At 41.7% G+C, this 22,439-nt stretch overlaps 1 protein-coding gene across 2 annotated transcripts in view; it reads right to left on the bottom strand.

Annotated features, from left to right (window-relative positions):
* The window catches only part of CDH13 (cadherin 13), a 462,820-nt gene extending 440,745 nt beyond the window's left edge, over positions 1-22,075 (bottom strand). For both annotated transcript variants that reach the window (XM_077786380.1, XM_077786379.1), the window contains exon 1: positions 21,909-22,075. In XM_077786380.1, the coding sequence (XP_077642506.1) occupies positions 21,909-21,953 (45 nt within the window). In that variant the 5' untranslated portion in view covers positions 21,954-22,075. The remainder of the gene's footprint in view (positions 1-21,908) is intronic.
* Positions 22,076-22,439: the final 364 nt, after the last annotated feature.

Below are 22,439 nucleotides of genomic sequence, written 5' to 3'. Positions count from 1 at the left end.
TTCCTAGTCAACATTTTATGCAGACCTGTTCTATTTGCACAGGTTTTGAACAATATCTTAATTTTCACTCACTCTTTCTCCTGAACAGATCTATTGCATAGTGCATCTACTCCAAAACTTCCAGGAAAATAACAGTAACAGCTATAGATAAAATCATGTTTTGTTTATATTTCAGGTACTAAACAGCTGCTACTAGATATTGGTACCAGATGTTTTAGAATTATATGCAACATTATGCTCAATCTTAACTTTTACAAAATTGCAAGCTAATAAAAGATGACACTTCTGTAGTCAAATGATTTATTAAAGGAAAAAATCATTAAGCTCCTCTTAAGCTTCACACCCCACTACCCCAAATAACTCGTCATTATATACATCAGTGAACAGATGCAAATGTCTGTAGCATTTTGAGGTTTCAGTACTACCCCATACAGCAATTCCATATCCAGATGCCTTTACCAGCCCCATGCACATCTGTCCACCTGAACGTGTGATGACTGTTCATTTTGTGCTTGAGCTACCTGCAAGATGACACAAATCTGGGTTTCAGATGGTTCACAAAAATAGCAGCTTTTTCTGCCACACAAACGAGCTCTTACACAGCCCAGGTAAGAATTTACACATGGAAAACACTTGGAATACAAACCCTGGCATCGCTGAGCAACAGAACAGGCAAAGATTTGGTGAGTTACATGCAATTTAATTTACACCTCACTTTGCAAATAAATTTTAAAAATTGGCACATTTGCTGTGTGATTTTTAAGGGGTATAGGGGGTGACTTTTTTAACAAAGTCTTATAACCCGATGGTAATCAAAATCCAGCTGTTGTTTTGTACAAGCTCCCCAGCTGAAGCCACAGAGCAGCAGCAGCAGCCCAGGTAGCCAACAACCTTTCCCATCCCCAGTCACAATAAACATCAGTAACATCAAACAGGAGCCACAGCAATTATAGACTGAACACTGTCATGGGTTCCTCTGTGCTAACAGAGCCAGGCACAAATGTAGTAAACCTAAATAGCTCCTTTCAATCTTCTAACAGGAAAATACACACATTAACTGGTCTACAGAGTGCTTTAAAAGTTAGTGTAAACCTGTGTCTGGGCAAGCAAATAAAATAGTCCACCTAATTTTCCCCTCACATGTAGCAGCAGCAGGTCCTCACCAAGCAGAGCAAATTGCCACAACCTGGAGCCTGTAACAGATCCCATTAGAGTGGAAGACACGGGGAAAAGGAACTTGAACTGTGCTCTAAATCATGAGCAGGTTCACTTAAGTCAGGGAAATCCCCCCTGGGACAACAGAGGGGAAGAGAAATACAAGTGTCGAGTGGCTTTAGTTAAGTTTTAGTGGTTAAACAGCTTATGCTGGAGCAGCAACATGTGCATGTGCAACTTCATCAGCTTATTCTACTATGGAGAGAAAAAACAAGCTAAATATGAGAAAGAAAAAGAAAAAGAGAAATAGTGAGGGTGATGAGCCAGAAAAGATTGCTTATAACTTTAGATAGCAAATCCCCAGTTATTGTACACTAGTCTAGCTCCACTGAGGCCACACTAGCCACACAATTTACACAGCTGAGCATCTGGCTCTAAATATTTAACTGTTCAGAATTCTAGTGTGCAACCTTGCGTAGCAGAGCTTCTCTGACTAATCACACTAGAGGTAACCACATCTTAAGTGTGTAGTTCTAAATTGAGTAATATTACCATTAATAACAGTGCCTAATTAAGACATCTATAATGTTTTTAATGAGAAAAATTGAAAGTCCTTCTGGAATTTTTCCAGTCAAATTAATTCTGAGGACTTTAGACATTATTACAAGCAATGTTACAGGAATGAAAATTAGGTCTAAATTAGGACACGTCACTATACTTAAAAGCAGGGGAAAAAAAAGGAAACACATTCCATTTTCTGCTTTACACACCATTCTCTGCTATAACATCACACCATAGGGGAAAATAAAAACACCATTTTGTGGTTTGCTCCAAGTTGCCCTGCATATAGTTATACCTGATGTATCTCTAAGGTCTGCTCATATTTTGACACTTGCTTTAAGGCTCTTTTTAAATATCACATCAGTATTCTCTTGTGAGCAAGTATTTCCAGAATCCTAAAGTGACAATTCCTATTGGGTCAATAGAGGCCCAAATCCTTGTGGATATAATTCATATGAATTATGCTTGTCTAAAGAAATCCTTCTGTGAAGGATTCCTGTGCATGTTTAGGCAGGGAGTCACTTGTGGTTAAAAACTATCAGATCCAGCCTGCCAAAACCACACAGGAAGGAAGAATCCACATGGTCCTGAATGTAGCTCTTGAGGATAACAACCAGATATTTCAAAATCCATCAAACCTGGCAAATTTTCATTTGTACTTCTAATAGACGAGTCCTTCAAACTACTCCATGCCCATTTTCTGGTCTGCAGCTGCTGCTGCTTTATCACTGCTCCCATTGTAAGAATTTAGCAAGCATAAACCCATGAGTGTAGTGCACAGCTGGACCAGGTTACTTTGAAGTCGTAAAGATATTCAGTCCTTGCTCTTCAAAACAGCTGATTTGAGCCCTTGCTTTCGTACCACTGAAGTGAGTTTGAGTGTATTCAAAAATATACACAGGTTCAAAACCTGAGAAAGAAGAGTCAGACTGGGCTCTGACTGGATTTTATATGAATAACTCAGACTCAATTACAGCCACTTGAGGTGAATCCCAAAAGTCCAGAAGCTTCAATCTTAAGGCATGTACACAAGTTAAAAAATAATGAGTTACAAACCAAGTATTACTTTAGGAATTAAAAAAAGCCATTGTAGCTCAACAAAGGCTTTTGCCTGTCCTAGATCTATTCCATGTATATATGGAGACACACAACATGGATATATTTAACATTCTCCTCACTGTGGTACTTCACATTTCTCCACTCTCTGCCATGAAATGCTTCCCTCAGATCATTCTGATTCAAAAAAACAACTTTGAGTTCTGCAATTCATTATGTCTTAATAAAGACAAACAAAACAGTGTGTGTTTCAGGCTGGTCTGTTAATTAGGTGGCTTGTCCTTGAGACAGAGATTGCACAAAAGGCTTTTTTTAATGCATTGTACTAACACTGAGGATGTTGTCAGGCTTAGATAATACTTTGAATGGGCTTGCAGCTTACAATGATTAAAGTTATGATAATAGCAAGGACATCCAGACATATACAAGTTCCCTAATAGCTCAGGGAGGTTTATCCTCTTTAAATCATAGTGTTGTTTACCTCATCCCAGCTAAATTGAATTTAAGGACTCATCAGAGAAAGAAAATCTGATTTCTATCTTCTGTTAATACGACAGTATATTAAATGCAGAAAACAAACAAAATGTTTATCTGTTATTAATTCTTGATAGATAAAACTCTTGGACTTTAGAAACACCATAACAATTACTGCTCTCAAGTATAACATCAAAATGATGAAAAACTTTAAAAAGCATTTCTTTTCAAGATCTTGTCACTCAAATGCTGCATCACACTTAAAATAGGTCTACAAAAAATGTGCTAGGATAGAAGTAGTTTACGTGTGAATGTCATAATGAAATTTTGTATTTAAATCATAGCACTCATACTAGCTATCATTGTTGTCTTAATAAGTGTTTCACTTAGAGGAATCTGATCAATTATTATTCAAATGAATTCTTAGCTATTAGGTTTAACCTCTAGTTTGAATTGTGTAATAAAGAAAAAAATCCATTTGCAGCAGTCAGATATCAATTGTCTTATGTAGGACCTCTAGCAAGCAGTCCACTGGGGACATGAAGGATTGTCACATCTTATTTTTGTGCAGCACAGATGCTACACGTAGAAAGGAAATCACCAGCTTGGTCACGTGGGAAATTTTGGGCAGGTCTCACTGCTTCCCTTCTCATACTAGCTCATAGTAAAGCCACAAACACTGAAAAGGAGTGACAAACATGGCACTTCCAGCCACCTGAGGAGCAGGCAGAGCCTGCACCAATATTTCACAAAGAGCTTCTGACTGCTCTGAAGTAGGTGGATGAACACTGACATTCCCCTTCATGGAATAATGAGTCCAGGACATCCCTCTGGCTGCCCTGGCTGTCTCGAGACCCTGGCAGGGGGCTCAGAGACCTTGACAAGAAGTCAAAAACACCTGTGGCTTTGATTTTAGCCCATGGAAAAGGCTGCCAACTTTATATGAGGAATTACAAACCACAAGGGTTTGAGTAGTGTGGTGGCTGAATTAACACAGGGTGAAAAAGTAGAAGTTTGGGGTTTTTAGAATGGGGTTGAGGGGATACAAGATGGAGGAATTTGAGTGTGTCCTGGCCTTCTTCTCCTTCTCCTTGCCCTCCATGTCTTGGTATGATGGTGACACTTTTCTATCAGCTTAAGGTAGAGACACACTGTCTAACATAGATGATAGGTATTGGCACAGTATTATAAGTATAGTACAGGTAGTTTTGAGTATAAAATGTAAACACCACCCAAAATAACACTCAGAATATCATGGCCTCCTTGCTAGACAGAGCTCAGCAGGTCAGAAATAAAATGTTCTAGATAAGGAAAAATAAACAGCCTTGAGAAGCTGACCCTACACATTTCAGACTCCTTTGGCTGCCCAGGCTGGGAAACGAGGACTTTTGCACTCTTGGGGTCATCCCAGCACCGCAGACCCTGCAAGGGGAAAACTAGTAATTTGTTCTTTCATGCAGAAGGAGAGAAGCATTCCTAAAAGATCCCCTCCACTCCTTTCTTTGATCACAGCAAACGACAGAGAACACACAGAGGGAATGGGAACCTAATTCTTCCAGCAAGTTTAAACAGAACCCAGATCCAGCAATTGTCATATGTCCCAGGCATTGGTTCCCTAAGAATACCAACAATTTCATGTCTTAATTCCCCAGGGCCTTTGCCTACCAGGATGACAAAAGGATGAACTTGAAAGGAAGCCTGATGATTTCCGTGAGTCAATGCAAGATGGGGTTTATCCAGCAATGCAAAGAGCAGCTGAGAGTAACCCGTTATCCATCTGCCAGGACTCACATGGATCCTCATATAAAGTATGTTTTCCAGTGTCTGATTATCATGATTTAGAGGGTAGAGGGGAGAAGGTACAATAAATGCAAGAGGAATAAAAACTTATTGCGAGATAAATCTTTTCTGCTTTTATTCTCAGATTTGTAAGCAAACAATTTGCTTTAAATGCTCACAAGCAAGTTAATTTAAGTTGCCAAGCAAAGAAAATGACAGAGTACTTCTGGAAAAGAAAAGAAGCCTTGGGGAAAGAGGATAATATTCTTAAAACCCCATTGATTCTAACTTTATTTTTCTTTAAGTAAAGCATTGATGATGATGATGATGTATTTCAGATTATTGAACAAGAATAAAATGACAACAGCCAAGCCTCCCCTTCAGGTGAAGTCATTCTGTTAACCACAATTCCCCAAGTGCTCTGAAAATACATCTTCATTGGCACAAGAAGCCTGCAACATATCTAAGATGAGGACTAAATTCTGGATGTGCTGCACAAATAGAGGGATGTGTTGCTCATTAAGATATAAATTAATTACTATAATTAAAGTAATTAGTTCAAACAAACAGATTGAGTACAAGACTGTTTTCCAAGATCCCCCACAAGCCATGTTCCTCTGGGTTCTTACTACCAGTGTCAGCATGTACTGATGGGGAATGCTGGATGTGACTGCAAACAAAGCCTAATTGATAAAGTCTTCCTATGAGACTTTTCACAAGCTCCTCCTTTGATTTGCACTTGATTTTCCCATGCTCTTAAGTGACACTATCATCAAACTTCTGTTAGAAATCAGGAAAACAAAATCAGAAATACAGCAGCATGTACAAAGAGAGGCCCCTTCATTATGTCCTGTTAATCATGGCCCCCAGGGATGCAACTCTGCCTGGAAAGACACATCCAGGTGTTTATAACTGTAATAAACAGCTGTAAAATGCAACTGAGAAGAGTCACTTGGAACACAGGACATCTGCCTGTCCCCATGGTTGCATTACCCTCCATTGCATGGCTCTGTGCAATTCCCATGCCACTCTGTACTTGCAAAGGTCAGGTGCCCCAATTAATCCAAATCCCAGGAGCCAACAAGCATCCAGCATCTCCTAAAACTCAGCTCACCTGCAGAGAGCCATGATTTCAGTTGTAATCTAACAAAAGCTCACTGCTTAACCTCTCACTCTTCCAAATGCTGGCGCCTTTTGACTAAAAATGTAGTCTTCAGAGGTTTTTTATGTATCAGTTTCTGCCACTCTGCAGTCAACATGTCAAAATCCCTGCCTGGTCTCCAGCAGTCCATAAAAACCTTACAGTAAATCCTGCAGCTAGAGACAAACTTCTGGTATCTTGCTGGGTGCACTAGACAGCAAAAAGAAATAAATGGCTGATGTAAGAAAGAGCATTAACTTAGTTCCACAGAGCATTTAGAGATTTTTAAAATTATTTTTTGTTTTCTCTTGGTTCATAAAACAATTGAAAACTTTGGAAGTTATTTGAAAAGCAGAGTTATTTTTCTACATCAGAAAAAAAAACAGTTCTAGGACAGAGATGTACTCAGAAACTCTAGAAACCCTGGGGACCTGACTGCAGGACAGTCTGCCAGGCAGCAACTGACCCCTTTAAAAAAAACTGAGTTACTGCTTTATGTTATAGCACCTTTTTTTTTTTTTTTTTTTTAGCATACTAGAGATTTCTCACTGTTATGTTTCCAAGCCCCTTCCAGAGGCATGCTCATTAGATCTTGGGAATCTCTGGACAGGAAAAGCTCAGAGAGGACACAGTCCTGGGTCCCCAGATTGATGCTGCAATTCTGAGATCTTGACATGAGTCAATTCACAGACAGATGGATTAAGGTTCTTCATTTCCAGCACACTTTTCTCCGTTACAAGCATAATGCAGCATTCACCATGTCAGGGACTACTCTTGGTGGCAAAAAAAAAAAAAAAAGTTAATGCTTTCCAAAGCACAGTTACCCAAAAGACCACTGTGACATTTCAGGAGTCAAGAGGAGCTATTATTAGCTGTGCCTAAGAATATTGCAAGTTCCCACCCATGGAATCTGTGTGCAATCCTCCATGGAGCTGGCAGCCTTTGGCTGTATCACTGCCACATGATTGGAACCAGGCAAGTCTCAAAAAAACTGCCACAGCACTGTGTAGCCAGCTTGAAAACACCCTCACTGCTCTAGGGAGATGAGAGATCCCTTTGGAATTGGTTTTTGGAACAGCAAACTAATGAATCACTAACAGCTCTGAAGTAGACAGAACGTATTGCAGCACAGCATGTAGCGCTGCAGAGCCGAAGGAAATCTGTTTACAGTGCTTCAGCAGACACTTGAAATCAAGATGCTCAACAAGGATGAGGCTGTTAAGAGAGAATTGAGGCTCCAAGTGCTGAAGCTCCAAGTGAAGTTAATCCCCACCAGGACCAGCAGCCGTTCCTTGGTGCCAGGGGTGGGCTCTGACCCAAGAACAGCAAAGTCAAGGCACAGCCCAAGGGAGGGCATCCACATGGAAACAGGGCAAGGGATGGAGCAAGGAACAGTCCTGCTCTCCTGAGCCTGCTGGGGCCTGTTCCTCAGTGCTAACAGAGATCACAAATCACTTCTGTCACACAGCACACTCGGTGCCAACCTGCCCCCAGCCACAGCAGCCTGCAAACCTTGTCACTATGATTTGTGTGATATTTCCTAATGGGACAGGGTTGACACAAACTTTGCATTCAAGCCAAAGGTCAGCCTGATGCATATGGTGGGTGGGATGGGAAAAGGCACTGCTTTGCAGTTCAGATTCTTAGTGAAGCAGCACAGACTGAAAAGAGAAGCTAAAACACAGAAACAATATCAAAGTCCACACAGATTTTGCTGGGAAAACCAAAGCTCTAAACCTACTTAAACCTAAGGACACTCAAAGCCACAGCTTTGGGTACACTTACTGCTTTGTTTCTTCCCAGCCAAAGCTGGTCTGTTACACAAATATGATGCTTTGGCCAGAAGGCCAAAATATAGATGCAAAAGTATGCAGAAAAGAGCACAACATTGAAGGGAACAGTTAGAGCTTTGTCTGGAAAAAACAGAAATTTCAATTCCAATTCATTAGTACCACTTATCCAGTGACTGGTTATATATTTTACAGCAGAGAATTACTAAAGGCACAATTTCAGTTTATCCCTTCATTTTCTACTCTTTTTAAATCCACAAATTCTACAACCCTCCCTGTCCAGCAGCCTTGTTTCAGCATGAAGCCTTGCCAGAAGCACTGAACAAAACCAGAGAGAGCTTTCATTACAGGTGCTAAGGAAGCTGATCAGATCCTTTATCCATTCACACAAAAATATGGAAAACTGAGCAATTTTAAAGAAAAAATTGATTATTACTTAAGCAGATTCTTCAAGATTTGTTGTTAGTGAAATTCGTGTAAACACAGCCACAGGAGGTGACTACACAATGAACCAAGAAATAAAAAGTGGGATAAGGGAAAAATGTTTCTCTCTGCTGCACAAGACTTGACCAGCATATGACAGGCAGCAGGGTAGTACAAATAAATTAAAGATGGACTATCATTAATAGCTAGGAAGCTTCAGACCAAAAAACCCCATCCAAATTCCACTGCAGTTACTGGAAAGTAGTTTTAGAAATATCAAAAATAGCTGTAGCAATGCCAGATCAGAGCCCTACCCAGCTGCTGCATAGTCTTCCCTCCCTTCCCCAAAGAGGTTCAAGATGAAAGTTTAACCTGATCACCTAATTTAAAACCTACCCCTAACCCAGAGCCTGGCACACAATTCTGCACACCCTGTACATCTCTGGAAGAGACTGAGTGCATGTCCCTCCTCTGCTTGTAAAGCAAAGGAATGTGCTCACACATCAACCAGAGTTTTACGAGGAACAGAAGGGAGGCTCTTCAGTTCCCATCATATTTGGAGCATTATTCAGAGCTGCACATCCTGCCCAGGAGCAGGGATGCCATGGGGAGTGGCAGTGTCACAGGGCTGATGTGCCCCAGCCACACTTCTGTTTCCATGCCCTGCCCTTCCAGGAGGGATCCAGCGAGCCTGAGCCCTGCAGCCCTGACACCACAGAGCATCCATGGAGTTATTCCCTTTTCAAAGCAGCCCACAGCAGTGATGTGAGGTGGCTGCATCCAAGCTAAGGCTGCAGCTGGCTGAGGATTTTGGCAGGAACTTCCCACAGGTGCCCCAGCCTCAGTTCTGTGTCGGTGCTGCTGATTTGAAGTGACACTTCCAGGGAAACTTTACACTTGGAATACAGACACCTGCCCGCCAGGCGAGTCAGTCAAGACCAGAGTGTCATTATCCAAACACAGCATGCCAAACAGTAAAGATTTTTGGATGCAGCAGACATCAGGCCAATCTCTGGCCTGGGGAAATCAAAGCTGACCCCTAGCTTTATGTCAATACCAGGCTAACTCACACAGTGGAGCAAGAGGAACAGGGGAGCCCAGGCCTGGAGGCCTCTCTGCTCCCCAGGCAGAAATCAGAATGCTGGTCTGCTTGCAGTCATTACACACGTAGAAGCAAGAACTGCAAAGTAACTATTTTTCTCTATTTTTGTTTTCTATTCAGTGTTTTGAAAGGTCAAATGTATTTGCACTCTGCTGTGTTGCCTTTATCAGTGCTTAAACTCAAGCACTGCCAGATGAATCACGAGTTGTACAAACGCCTCAGAAATACAATGTCAGGAGCAGATCCATTGTACATGAATTGTATGCTCAGTTGTCAGGGGAGGATTGTTTCTGTTTGAAGCATGGAAGGACCTGCAGAAAACTAACAGCTAGTTTGCAAATGTGCCTGAAGCCAGGTTCTCTTCCTTTTATTCTCTTGCTCTTTAGCTAGCCTCCAAGAATTGTCAGAAAAATAAGAGAAAGGGGATAAATCTGTGAAATTATATATTAGCAAAAGCAGTAGGAGAGGGGAAGTCACATAATATCTGACAAAACTTGGGAGCATCTCTCTTTCCTAATAGTTGTCCCTTTTCAGCAAGACATCATTCAGCTGTTTCTGGTATCTGCCTTGCTTCAAATTTACTGCTAGAAAACATAACAGAGTTGTACTTCCCCCCCTGAGGATCTCTGACCGTTTCCTACCTTTCCATTTCCCTTGGGACATACTCGCATCCATCAGTAAACAGTTAAAATCCTGCTGGTGTTACACAGGGAACATGTGACAAGTCACCTTCCTGATACACATAAATCAGCTTCAGACAATTAAAGGAGTGACATGCAAACAGTTCCGAAAGGAATTGCAAAGTGCTGTCCTGCAATGAAGGCTGCTTTGGCCTCAGAATTTATACCCAGTTGTCTTCTGTTCTCTCCACTCCCATTCCTTCCCCATCCAATTAGTCAATTAGAGGAAAGGATATCCTACATTTATTTCATCTGTGTGATAACAAGCTTCCCAAAGAATCAGTAGAATGGATTTAATGAATGCCAAAACATCAAAGCAGTAGGGATAAATGTTGTCCACCAAGACACAGAACAAGTGATAATAAAGCCCCACCAAAACATAAAATGTAAAAGAGATGAGAGTTCTGTGGCAGCTAATGAATGCTGGAAATGGATAAAGAGTTTTACAAAGGATTAAATTTCCTGCCTCTCATAAGCCAGCATGCTGATATACAAAAGTGTGCATAAACAATATCACCATTTCCTGGTGCCAACAAATTCAGATGGAGATATGAGCAAGAGCTCTGGATATGGGTGTCAGCCTAAGCTCTGAGGCAAGATTGTGCAAATGAAGATGTGGAAATCAGGCAAAATCAGACTGTGCTCCATTCTCGTATACATCTGTTGACTGTATCACAAATACAAAAGGCTGCTTTCCAAATCCTAACAGCTGCAAAGTGACAGAACATTGAGTAGCATTTTGTTTTTCTTTTTCCCCTTGGTTTTGCTTTCCCCTCCATTTTTATGCTTTAAGGTTTGCTCTTCTTTCTTGTACTCCTCAGTCAACCAGGGAAAAGGAGGAGAAATTCAGCAGCTATGTCAGCATGTTTATTAACAAATTTCTACCCCAGCACTTCTGACTCCAGGAGATCACCAACCTAACACCATTATTGGGCATGATAGATGAAATTCTCTTTTCCACATGTGCAGAAAGAACTAAGGGAGAAAGGAATAGGATGATAAGAAAGCACAAGCACTGATATAACAACATTTAGAGTTCCCTACCACATTCACCAAAGGTTGGAACTTAACACTGCACTAACTCTGGGGAATCTTCAGTTTGTCCAGTGAAAATATGACCCATGTGAAATATTAAAAGAAAGCAACTCCTTAAGAGTGTCTGATTCCCTTCATAGTGCAAGAAAACCTCCAACCTCTTCTACCACCAAAAGAAAAACATCTATAAGCATCAAGAACGGGGATAGGCTTTCCAGCAAAGCCTGTTGAACCTTGTCCAAGTTAAACCACAGGAGTAAAAATTATTCACCCTTTCCCCAAACACTAGGAGTTCTGGAGGAAAGTTTGAGTATAAAAACTAAAAGCACTCAGACTATCTGAATTATTTTAACCAGATGGAGGAGAAGAGAGAAAAAAGTAATTTGTACAAGGAAATTACAGGAAGGCTGATGCTTCCAGTCAGCCTGGAGGTAAGGCAGAGAGAACCATTCACGCTGTGCACGATGGCTTTTTATTCCTACATATCCCAGCTAGACTCCACAAACACACAGCATGCAGAAATCAGAAGTCGAGAACAAGATGGAGAAACAATTCTGTTCAGGTTCAACATGAGTTATTGCAGCCAAGCAAGTCAGTTTGTTTTACAAAAACTCCTGCACCCACCCCATAATCAATGTTTAGCTCCCATGCACAGCAAGAAACAGGTTCTGTGCTTGTGTGCCTTTGCCTCCTGAAAGAGGAAAAAGCTTTGAAAATTCTATTATTGGGAAGCAAGTGCAAGACTAAATCCTCATTTCAGAGAGGCAAACACACAGGAAGAAGCAGCTGTTCCACAAAATCAGACTTTGGCTTTCAACAGTCCATACAAATGCACAGTTTCATGTTTTGGGCATGTAACAAATGGCACATCCATGTGTGCTAGAACTCCCAGGAATTCAAACATTTGGGTGCATCACCTTACCAGTCACACTTCAGGCTGGCAACATCCCACTTCCAGCAGCTAAACCTGGAGGGGAAACAGCCACGAACAGCAGCTCACCTCCTGCCAGAGCAGCCCAAGATTTTGGCAGCTCTGCCTCCTCCAAACTGAGGAAAGGAAGGAAGACAGGAACCCCTGTCAGTGAGCAGATGGTGGGAGGAATATTCTGAGACTACGTCTCCTGTTGCAGTGGAAAGATGCAGAACCTCTGCCCCACTCAAGTAGAGTTGGTTGTGCATTATCTGTTCCCCATTTCCTACCCCAAACTGCTGTGGTCTGAAGTGCCTTGAGTGTAAATAGAAGTGCCAGCCTCATCCTCCTCCTCTGCTCCACCTGATCATGGTGCCAGCAGCCATCACAAGCACCAGCTATGAGCAAGCAGTCTCCATTCCCTTATGCCCAAAGAGCTCTGTGCAGCTATGATTATATTTTATCTTATTAGTTTCCTCTCTATGCAAGTAACTACTGTATAGAGATAGGCAGTTCCTTGGCAAATCATAACTAATTACATTCTTGAAAGTTGAGCTGCCTTATTAAAATACTACTGAAAACACCACCTTTTGATTGGCCTAAAGACTGAATTTATTCTGGGCTCCCTCCAATCAGAATTAATCTTTCTGGAGTACAATGAAGCGTCACCACTGAATCAACACCAGCAGCCCAAATGACAGCAGGCGACATCATTACTCACCTAAGATAACAGACCTGGAGTCATTGAAACAGGCAGATGTTGGAGGCTGTCTCCCATTTCAGAATAATGTTCCTGTCGTAACTGAGCAGTTATTTTAGGGAAGCAAGGATAAATTCATTACCATTTGTAGGGTGCTCAGCTATCAGAGCAACAGAAGCCGTGTCAGCATCCTGGTACATGCCAGTAGGAATGCACATGGCACTGACACCACCCATCCTTCACCCAGATAACAAAAGGAGGGGCAATGCAATCAATCCCTATCCTCTGGAGACTTGCTCCTGTGTTGGTGTGAGCAGCGTGCTTTGCTATTGCAAACACACAAAAGTGAAGTTGAGAGATGTGCAAGACCAGAAGTAATTTCCACAAGAGACAAAATTTCCTGATTTACCCCAGCATCCTTATCTTACTTTGTGGTAACACATGGTATGTGAACTTAGCAGCTGCTCTTTTTCCAGATTACAATAATCAATACCCGCACCACACAAAGTACCACATTTCTTCATTGATAACTAAACTGCAGTGATTAACAATTACAGAAGACATTTGGTGACATTTAACACTGGAGATTACATTCTTGTTTATTAATTTTAAATGAGATATTGTCATTTAAAACATCAGAAGAAAACAATTATTTCAAAACAGGATGTGAGAGGCTTATCCATTCCCAAAAAGCAGGGAATGGGGGTGCAAGAATGTGTGCTTCCACTACTCTAGGCTTTTCTAACCATCCCTACAGCTTTGTTCCACCAAATAATGACTCTTGCAATGATATTGCCACATTTCACACAGAATCAGGTCCAAAAGCCCAAGTACAAGACAGAATGGATTGAGAGTGTTCAAAGCCAGGGCTTGGAGCAACCTGGTCTAGTGGAAGACGTCCCTGCTCATAGCAGAATGGTTTCCAACTCAAACCATTTTATGATCCATTATTAAGTTATCAAATATGCACCTGGCCAGTTTAGCATTCAGGTCAGAGCTGTGTATTAGTAAATTGACAGGAATATCAATATCCATAAATCAAGATTTTTTGAGTTCAGAGATCAATTAGTTCAATCTGATCATGAATTATGAAAACAAATATCTTAGAAAATAATAAATTCACTTTGTCTGGCACAAAGTACAACCTTCAGGTAGTGAGCTAACAAATATGCCCAGAAATCAAAATGGAATTTTATGTATTATTCTATTTTAATATAATTCTCATTTATTTTTACCCACAGGTATTTCATTTTGCATTTCACCTGGATAATAACCAGGGCTTCCTGGCACTTGCAGGACCAGTTATCTTAGCAGAAGGTCAAGCTGAATACCTTTTAATTTGGACAGTTATTTAACTGTACACATCAACTCAAACCCGCAGCTGAGATATCCATTCTTGCTGCAGAGCACTGTTGGAGTTGCTCAACTTCCTCTGACAGAGCTCTGAAACAATGGATTTAATGGGGAAGGAAATGCCCATCCAATTCTAATGCCTAATTCCATCTCCTTTCACTCAGGGAGCAAAGTACCAGATGCTCTGGATTTCCTCCTTTGTCAGCTCCAGAGCAGTGCTATGTTCAGTTCTCACATTTTGTTATAGCTGTTTGTTGTCTGATAAAATGTGGCTCCTCAGGGACAGCAAAGGGCAGCCTCAAGAGAAGTGTATAAATACACCTTATTTGGCAGCAGAGGAGCTCAAAGCAAGAAGGTTTGTCTATGGGAAAATGTCAGATCATGGGGACAACATTTCTGGGTTTTTTTCCTGCTCCCAAGAACTAACCCACTGCTGAAAATGAAATTATACACTATAACAGGCTAAGGAAGAGCAAACTTACATGATTCTCCCCTGCCTCTATCTTTATATGGTGTCTCTACAGGCTGTGGATGATACTCCTACTACAGGCAGCTGAGATACCTCCCTTTACACAGTGTCCCCATGGACAACTGCCAGCTTTTGTTTTACACTTACGGGTTCAAAATCCCATGCAGTTGACTCCAGGACTCTTTACTGACAATGTGCACAGAAGCTCAATTCCAAGTTATGCCAAGAAGATGAAAAGAAAGAGATTGAGTGTCTATAAAGTAGATGAGCCAATTATCAGCATGATAAGTGCTTTGTAACACGTTTGGGGTTTTTTGCTCCATAGCAGTTTGAACAAAACTCAATGTGTCGAGGCTTTTATGGATTGATTTGAAGCAATATAAGCAGTTATCCATGCTCTTTTTAAGTGTGCCAGAGCTGTGTTCCTGCCCATGTGGCAGCCAGCCATTAATCAGGACTCCCTCAGCTGAGTGTCCAGCCAAGTTTGTCAACCTTGCCTTGAAGCAGGAAAGGAGTTCTCACAGCCAGCCCAGGGAAGGCAGAGGGGTAACAAACACACAACAGTAACAGCTGAGGTTACCTGAGCTTACAGGTACAGATATTTGCAAGTGAGCATCTCCTGTCCTAAATTCCACTTGTATGGACAAATATTTCTTTGCATACAGCCACATTAACAGTGCTGTGACATCTTAATGGCCAGGAACCTGAGGTCTTCAGCATTTTGAGTCCTTCTTGCACACAAATCCCACAAGGTCCATCTGCCATGATTACTCAAAATCCTAAGACATCTGCCAACTTTTAGAAACCCACTTGCTGTCTGTACTGTTAATACAGCCTTCATACACACAAGAATTATTTGCTCTTCATTGCATACCAGGCTGCAAAGTCCCTGGGAATTAAATATTAACTTTTAGAAATATATACACTGCCACTACTAATAAGGAATTAAGCATTAGTTGTTCACAGCAAGAGAATGAAATAATTTAGACTGAGATAGATAGCTATTATTAGTGGTTTGCTAGGGGTTTTTTTTATTTATTTAAATGAAGATTTTGGGAGTAGAACCTTTATAAAATGGAGTCTAAGGAATCCTATATAATAAAATCTTAATTTCAAGGAGCTGTATATGGGTGTCCAATTTTGAGACATTTCAAAAGCTGGAAGGTGGACGTTCAGTTTCCTAAGAACAAGGCCCATAAAGATACCAAATTAGACATCCATACATGGACATTCAGAGATATCAGAAGTTATTTAAACACCTTAATCAGCTTTTCCAAGTGGTTAGAGATACTGAAAACTGCTGTGTGCTGAAAAGATTCACCCCACTCTTAATACCTCATATTTATTTTAGTCTGTTCATAGAACTATTCCAACCAGCTCCATCGAACCAGATCTTAAAATCCTTTTTTTTTTTCCTCTAGCCAAGAAAATTAATGGTGCAAAACAGTAGAATATTGGATAAGATAGGAGCAGAATGAGTTCCCTTCATATGAAACATAAGGCTTTCAAAGAATTAGATTCTTCCATTTGACAGAGAACACAGTCCACATAACACACAAAAAAACCTCTAAAAAGCTGTAGTGGGAAAATTTCCAAGACCTCCACACAATGAAACAGTGGCTAATAAAGCAAGTCTTATTTTTCTCTCCTCTTTGGCATTTAATATCCTCCTGATTTGTGTACACTAACATTGTGTTAGCTGCAGGACACGTGAAGTGACAGAAAAATACAGCCTCCCATCTGGGCTGGTCCCTTCCATCTGGTGATTAGGGCAGGGCACAGTGCAACCATATGGCCATGATCAAGAACCCACTAATATCATCTAGAGTTAACTGGGAGATGCAATAGCCCACTTAGTCTCCTAAGGATGATAAATGCCTCTCATTCTGTTTCTCCTCCCCAGTGGACATTGCAGATTTGTCTTTTTGCCTGCACAGATGAACCTCTAGTTAGAATCACAGAATATGTGGAATTGGAAGGGACTCACAAGGATCATCGAGTCTGACTCCTGGCCCTGCACAAGACCATCCCCAGAGTCACTCCATGTGCCCAAGAGCATTGGCCAAACTCTTCTTGAGCTGTCTCAGGCTCAGTGGTGCAACCACTGCCCTGGGGACACTATTTCATCCTCTGGGTGAAAAACTTTTCCCAATATCAAACCGAAACCTCCCATGACACAACTTCAGGCCATTCCCTGGGGTCCTGCACTGGACATTCAAAGCAGAGATCAGTGTCTGTTCCTCCTCTTCTCCTCACAAGGAAGTTGTGCCTGCCATGAGGTCTCCCCTCAGACTCCTCCAGGCTGAAGAAGCCAAGTGCCCTCGGACACTCCTCACACCACTTCCCCTCAAGGCCCTTCACCTTCTTCATTGTCCTGCTTTGGACACTCTCCAAGAGTTTCATATCTTTGTTATATTGTGGTGACCAAAACTGCCCTCAGCACTTGAGCTGAAGCCACCCCACTGGGGAGAAGAGCAGCACAATCCCTTCCCTTTCCCAGCTGGCAAAGCTGAGCCTGATGCCCCCAGCACACCATTGTCCCTGCTGGCTGGAATACCAGTGATACATGTCAAAACAGTGAATTTTGCCCCTGTAACTGTCCATGAGACAATTAAAACAATCTGCTAACCTGACTTTTGTACTCAAAGTCCTAAATGAAGCCCCCATCCACCAGAATGGTTTATGCTGTCACAGAACTCTGAAACCTGAGGCCAAAATCCTGGCATGCGGCACACTGGTGCAACGCAGCAGCTGAAGATTAGAGATGCAACTCCAGCAGTGATGCAGGAAGAGTGGAACACTGAGAGCTCTGTTATCTGGCTTGCTTTTACATATTAATAGAATGGGAAGAGCCTGCTTATCTCACAGCAAACAGGAAGAAAAAGAAAGCAGAACTTCCCAACTCCTTGAAGGGGTACCACTGTTGCCATCTACATGGCTCTAACAGTCCGTTACACTCGTCTGTTGAGACAGCTTTTAGGAATACTAATTTCTTAGCTGCCAAGTCACTAAAAGCCAAGTCAATAACTCCCAGTGGATCACAGCACAAATATTACTTGTGCTAAGAAAACTTTTCTGAAGTTTTGATTCTCAGAAACAGAAAGCAGGACACAACATATCACCTAAATTACGCCTTAAGATTGAAGGATTGTGTCTCAGGGGGTACACAAAGTGGGGTTTAATTGCCAAAACTGCAGAAGTATTTTCATGTTTTCACTTGTCTGCTGTAACAAACCCCCCTTGCTTGGCAGTAAGGGCTGTGGTCAGGTCCTGTGTAAGGATATTTTTAGAGGTTAGAGCTGCAGCCAAAAGCCATCGTAATTCACTAATGCCAACCTTCCCTCCAAGGTAATATTTGAGAAATGGGACACCACAACTGCTGGAATGGCTCTGTGTTTTGGGAGACACCATCTTGTGAATGAGATGTGTAACTGGAAGATGGTTTTTGACTGCATAGCCAAAAATGATGGCATGAAACTGTGGGGAGCAAGCATCAGCTAGCTCACAAAGCACTCATCAGTAGAAATAATTATACAGAGTAATTTACAATTGAATTTTTCTAACATTTTAAAAGCATTTTTACAACTCTGATATAGCACAAGAACCACAGGACTTCTCCTCACGACTTCTGACATAACAAGATCAACAGCAACATGATAAAACAGGGAGATACTTAGAATTTGAGCATAACCTGAAATGTTATATCAACACACTTGTGTGAGCAAGACTTGTCTTTTTTCCTGAAGCTGTTAAATTTGTTTTGCTTTCAATACCTGGGTGCTGCCTTTCAAGCTGTGCATGGAGCCCTCTTCTGGAGAAATCTGAACAAATAAAAGCTTAAGAATGCAGCAGTCTGGGCTTTGCATTAGGGGAGTTTGAGGACCAACTTTTCTCTATTTACTCTAATGACAAGCTTGTAAAATCTACACATTTTTCCAATTTACTTGGTTGCAACCCAGTGAAACATGACAGTTATTGTTAAAATTATCAAAAATATGGGGGGTTTTCCCCTGTAAGCCTTACTTACAAATTTTGAGTCATCTCTCTACATGAAACATATAACATAGAAAAGCAAGCCTGAGAACATCTTTTGTCTTAAAACAAATATTTTGAATATAGGTTTTAGAAAATATCCTTTGGGGAAAATGTAAAACATGCAGATTTTTAATTCCATCAGATCAGAGCATGCATTTATTGCTTACTGTACCCTGTATAGTGAACTACATAAACTACCAGAGTACATTTAGTTTTTATTGTCAGCTTCAGATCAATAAACTTGTATATTATAGTTATGCTTTGGAGTTTTAAAGGCGAGTCTGAATTAAAGGATTACTTAAAACACCTTTCTCATTTATTCCAACTAATGCTCAGTTTTCCTCTTGGTGAAAACAGAACAGTTGGTAGTAGTGTAGACTAAATCTTTGCAAATGGAAAAATTTATTGCTCACCTGTTTATCACAGTTTTTGCATACATACTTAATCAGCTGCTTTGATATGAAAAAGTGCTTCTCCATTTCATCCTTTTAATTCCTCAAAAGGCAAAGTTTTTGTAATTTAAAACCACAGTTGAATTAGAGGCAAGAAAACGCAAAACCCAAGTTATTAATTTTAGAAATGGTCTTTTCATTAAAAATAAACCTTTTACAGTTCATGTTCCTATTGACATAAAAAAATTTCCTCAAACTTTTTTTCTCTACACTGTAAACTTTGCTATCATTACTTTGAAACTTAGTTATCACTATCTTCTGCTTCCACAGAAAGATTACTAGATTGCTCCTGCTTAGAAAGAATTCTATTAAACTTGGTCCTTTCTAGCATTGCATTATATGACACATTCTTGCTACTCCTAAGGGAGAAAAAAGAAAACGTGCAGAAAAAGATCCCCAAATGTGTTACAACCACTACACAAGCAGATGGCTGCATTTGTTTAATATGTTGTTTCTCACATTCTTCTGTTTACTTTTCCTGTCACATGAAAGTTGTGCATGTGGGGTGTCAAAGAGAAAAGCCAAACAATGTTTCAGTAAATCCCATTTCTTTCCCTAGCATGACACCCACTCCAATTCATACTTTAACCTGCCAATACTCAACAATCTAGACAGAATTGCATGCACTTCCATATTAGTCTGAGTCATTCCCCAATTCATTAACTCTTAGACACGATCTGGAAAGTAAACTTGGAGATGCATTAGCTCACATGTTGGAGAGAGACATGGCCAGATAGAGCTGTACATGCTGGTGAAGAAGGTGGAGTGCAATTTGAGCACTTGAGCTGGAAGCAAGGCTAAAGCACCACAAGCTCAGCCCTGCAGTACAGCACAACCCAGCCCAGCCTGGGGAGAAACTCTGAAGCATCACTGGAAGTTATTGATAAAGACAAGAGGATGTTTTCAGAACCAGGTTGTCTGCACCTTGTCAAATTTTAAGTAATCATGAATGTTAAAAAAAATGCCAGCTATGTTTCACAGGCCCTAGAAGTCCATCCTTTTATATCACATACATTCTGCTTTCCTACAGGCAACCACTAAAGAAAATCCAAACTCAAGCTGATTAATTCAGCAGTGTGTTGGAGAAGCTGTACCAAAAAAAAAAAAAGGGAGAGAGAAAGCCAAGGAAAGCAGATGGGAGGTCTCAAAGCCAAGATGAGAGCACCAGTTCAGTACATCCACAGGTTACCCTTCCACTGCCTGTGCCCTCTCTCTCCCCCAGCCCCTCTGCTCCCTGAGCATCGCCTCCCACTGCCAGCCCAGGCTGGATCTCAGCCCACTTGAGACTTCTCATCCCAGGAGCCCTCTGGGGAGCATGGGACAGTGCTCTGCCCTCCCTGGGCAGCGGCTTGGCCACTGTCCTGGGCCAGTCCCAGCAGAGCCAGAGGCTGCCCTTGGACCCTGCCAGGGAGCCCAGCCCGGGCTGGCAGAGTGGTCCTGCCAGGAGCTCTCCATGTGGCACCAGCACACGCTGCTGGGCACCAAACCCATGGCCCAAGGCAGCTGCTTTCATTTGTTCCACTGCTCGGAGCATGCTGTTATCCCAAACCCACCCAAATGCCTTTGTGTTTGCTCACTCCCCAGCCCAGCCACCCTGCCTTCTGCTGTCCCGCAGCTCCAGCCACCCACTGTGCCTGCCCTGACTCCTGAGCAGGTCAAACCAGCACCTGAATGCCCCAACCTTGATCCACAGATCACCCTGCTGCCTCCTCCTCACACGCTGTGCAGCTGCTCTAGCAATAAAGCTCTCCCACTGGTGATCCCTCACCGGTTTTCTCCTTATTGCCCTGTTTGGGATTAGGAGATGCCCGCTGGAAATTGCAGCTACACGGACACAGGGGGTCATGCTCGGAGCCCCCAGCACTCGTTTGCCACTAAACCCCACCAACCCTCCAAGGGTTAACAAAACCACTCGATCGCAGGTCAAAAAGGAATTAACTTTCATCCCTGCTCGGTGCAGAGGATCTCAGCCCACTGTTTCTAAACGCAAGTTTAGGGAGCCCCCGAGACAAAAGGAGGGAGAACACACTTGAGCTGGACAACAAAGGATCTCCAGCCCTGCTCTGAGCTGCCCAAAAGTGATCCCTGTGACAGCAGCGAGAGCAGAGTGCCCAGCTGAGAAGTGAAAGCCCAGCGAGTCCCTGTGCCTTGACAGGCAGCAGCAGCGGGGCTTCGGCAGCTCCGTGTTTTTAAGGCTGGGTGTTTTTTCCTCTGCTTTCTGGCAGAGGGGGATCTATTACATTTAATAAGAGAAAGGCTACACAGCAAGTCACTAACGGAGTGTTACACATCTATCAGGAGGGTACGGCAAAGGGAGCCTTTTGCAAGGTCTGGTTTTATTTTTCCTCCATATTTCCCCCTCCAATTCTTTTATTTTTTTAAAAAAATAGGCAGTAAATAACGTGAGCTGCCTGTAACAGTCTATAAACCTACTACCAGCACAAGCCACAGAGGAAAGAGGCAAATCAAAGTTGCAGCATTTGATATGACAGAAAATATTGCCGCTGCAGCTGCAACGGAGACACTTGAAAGATTCCCCCCACCACCCTTCCTGAAGGGAAACAAAAAAATGCTATATATCACACGGCAAATTGGTTGTAATTGTAAATCAGGGAACTATGAGATCCTGCATTCCTAGCAACTGGCTTAGAGCAGAGATCCTGCATCTTTAAACAGTAATTCAAGCAATGTATAATTACTCAGAAATCAGAGCTGAATTACAAATACTTTCAAATCCAAATGCACAAAAGCAGAAAGATGAAAGAAAGCAAGGAAAAAACACCCATTTCTTACCTGGGACAGCAGAAAAGACAGAGTAAGTTGAGTTTTGTGCTGCATTTTGCCAGACTAGAAGGTACCAGAGGCTTTTTCATTCATGCACTCGGCTGCACTGAGCATATTTTCACTGTGAAACAGCCTTTGAGAAGAGACTCTGCCTTGAGAGCCAGCCAACTTCCCAAATAGATCAGCAGCATCATCACTAAAGCATTGGATAGAGTCTGATGACCAGAACCAATGGCTTTACAAGGATGATTTCTTCACAAAGCATCCCCATTTTGCATCACACATATTGAGCAAGCACCTCTACAAACACAGCACCTTTAGAGAGCATTTTTGCTTTGGTGTATTTCTGTGTTTAGTTTCAACCTAACATCATGCTTTACATATCTCAATAGTATTTTCCCTTTTAGAGAATGGAATTGAACAGACAGAAATAAGAGCAACTCTGAGCACCACTGCAAATAGATTCTCTTTATTAAAATGTTAATAAGGTAAACTTATTTTTAATAATTAAAAAAAAAAAAAAAAAAACTCTGCAGTTTT

The sequence above is a fragment of the Lonchura striata genome, chromosome 13, assembly GCF_046129695.1.
Source record: "Lonchura striata isolate bLonStr1 chromosome 13, bLonStr1.mat, whole genome shotgun sequence".
In the NCBI taxonomy this organism is placed as follows: domain Eukaryota; kingdom Metazoa; phylum Chordata; class Aves; order Passeriformes; family Estrildidae; genus Lonchura; species Lonchura striata.
The sequence above is the reverse complement of the archived record's forward strand: the minus strand, read 5'-3'. Positions and strand labels throughout refer to the sequence as shown.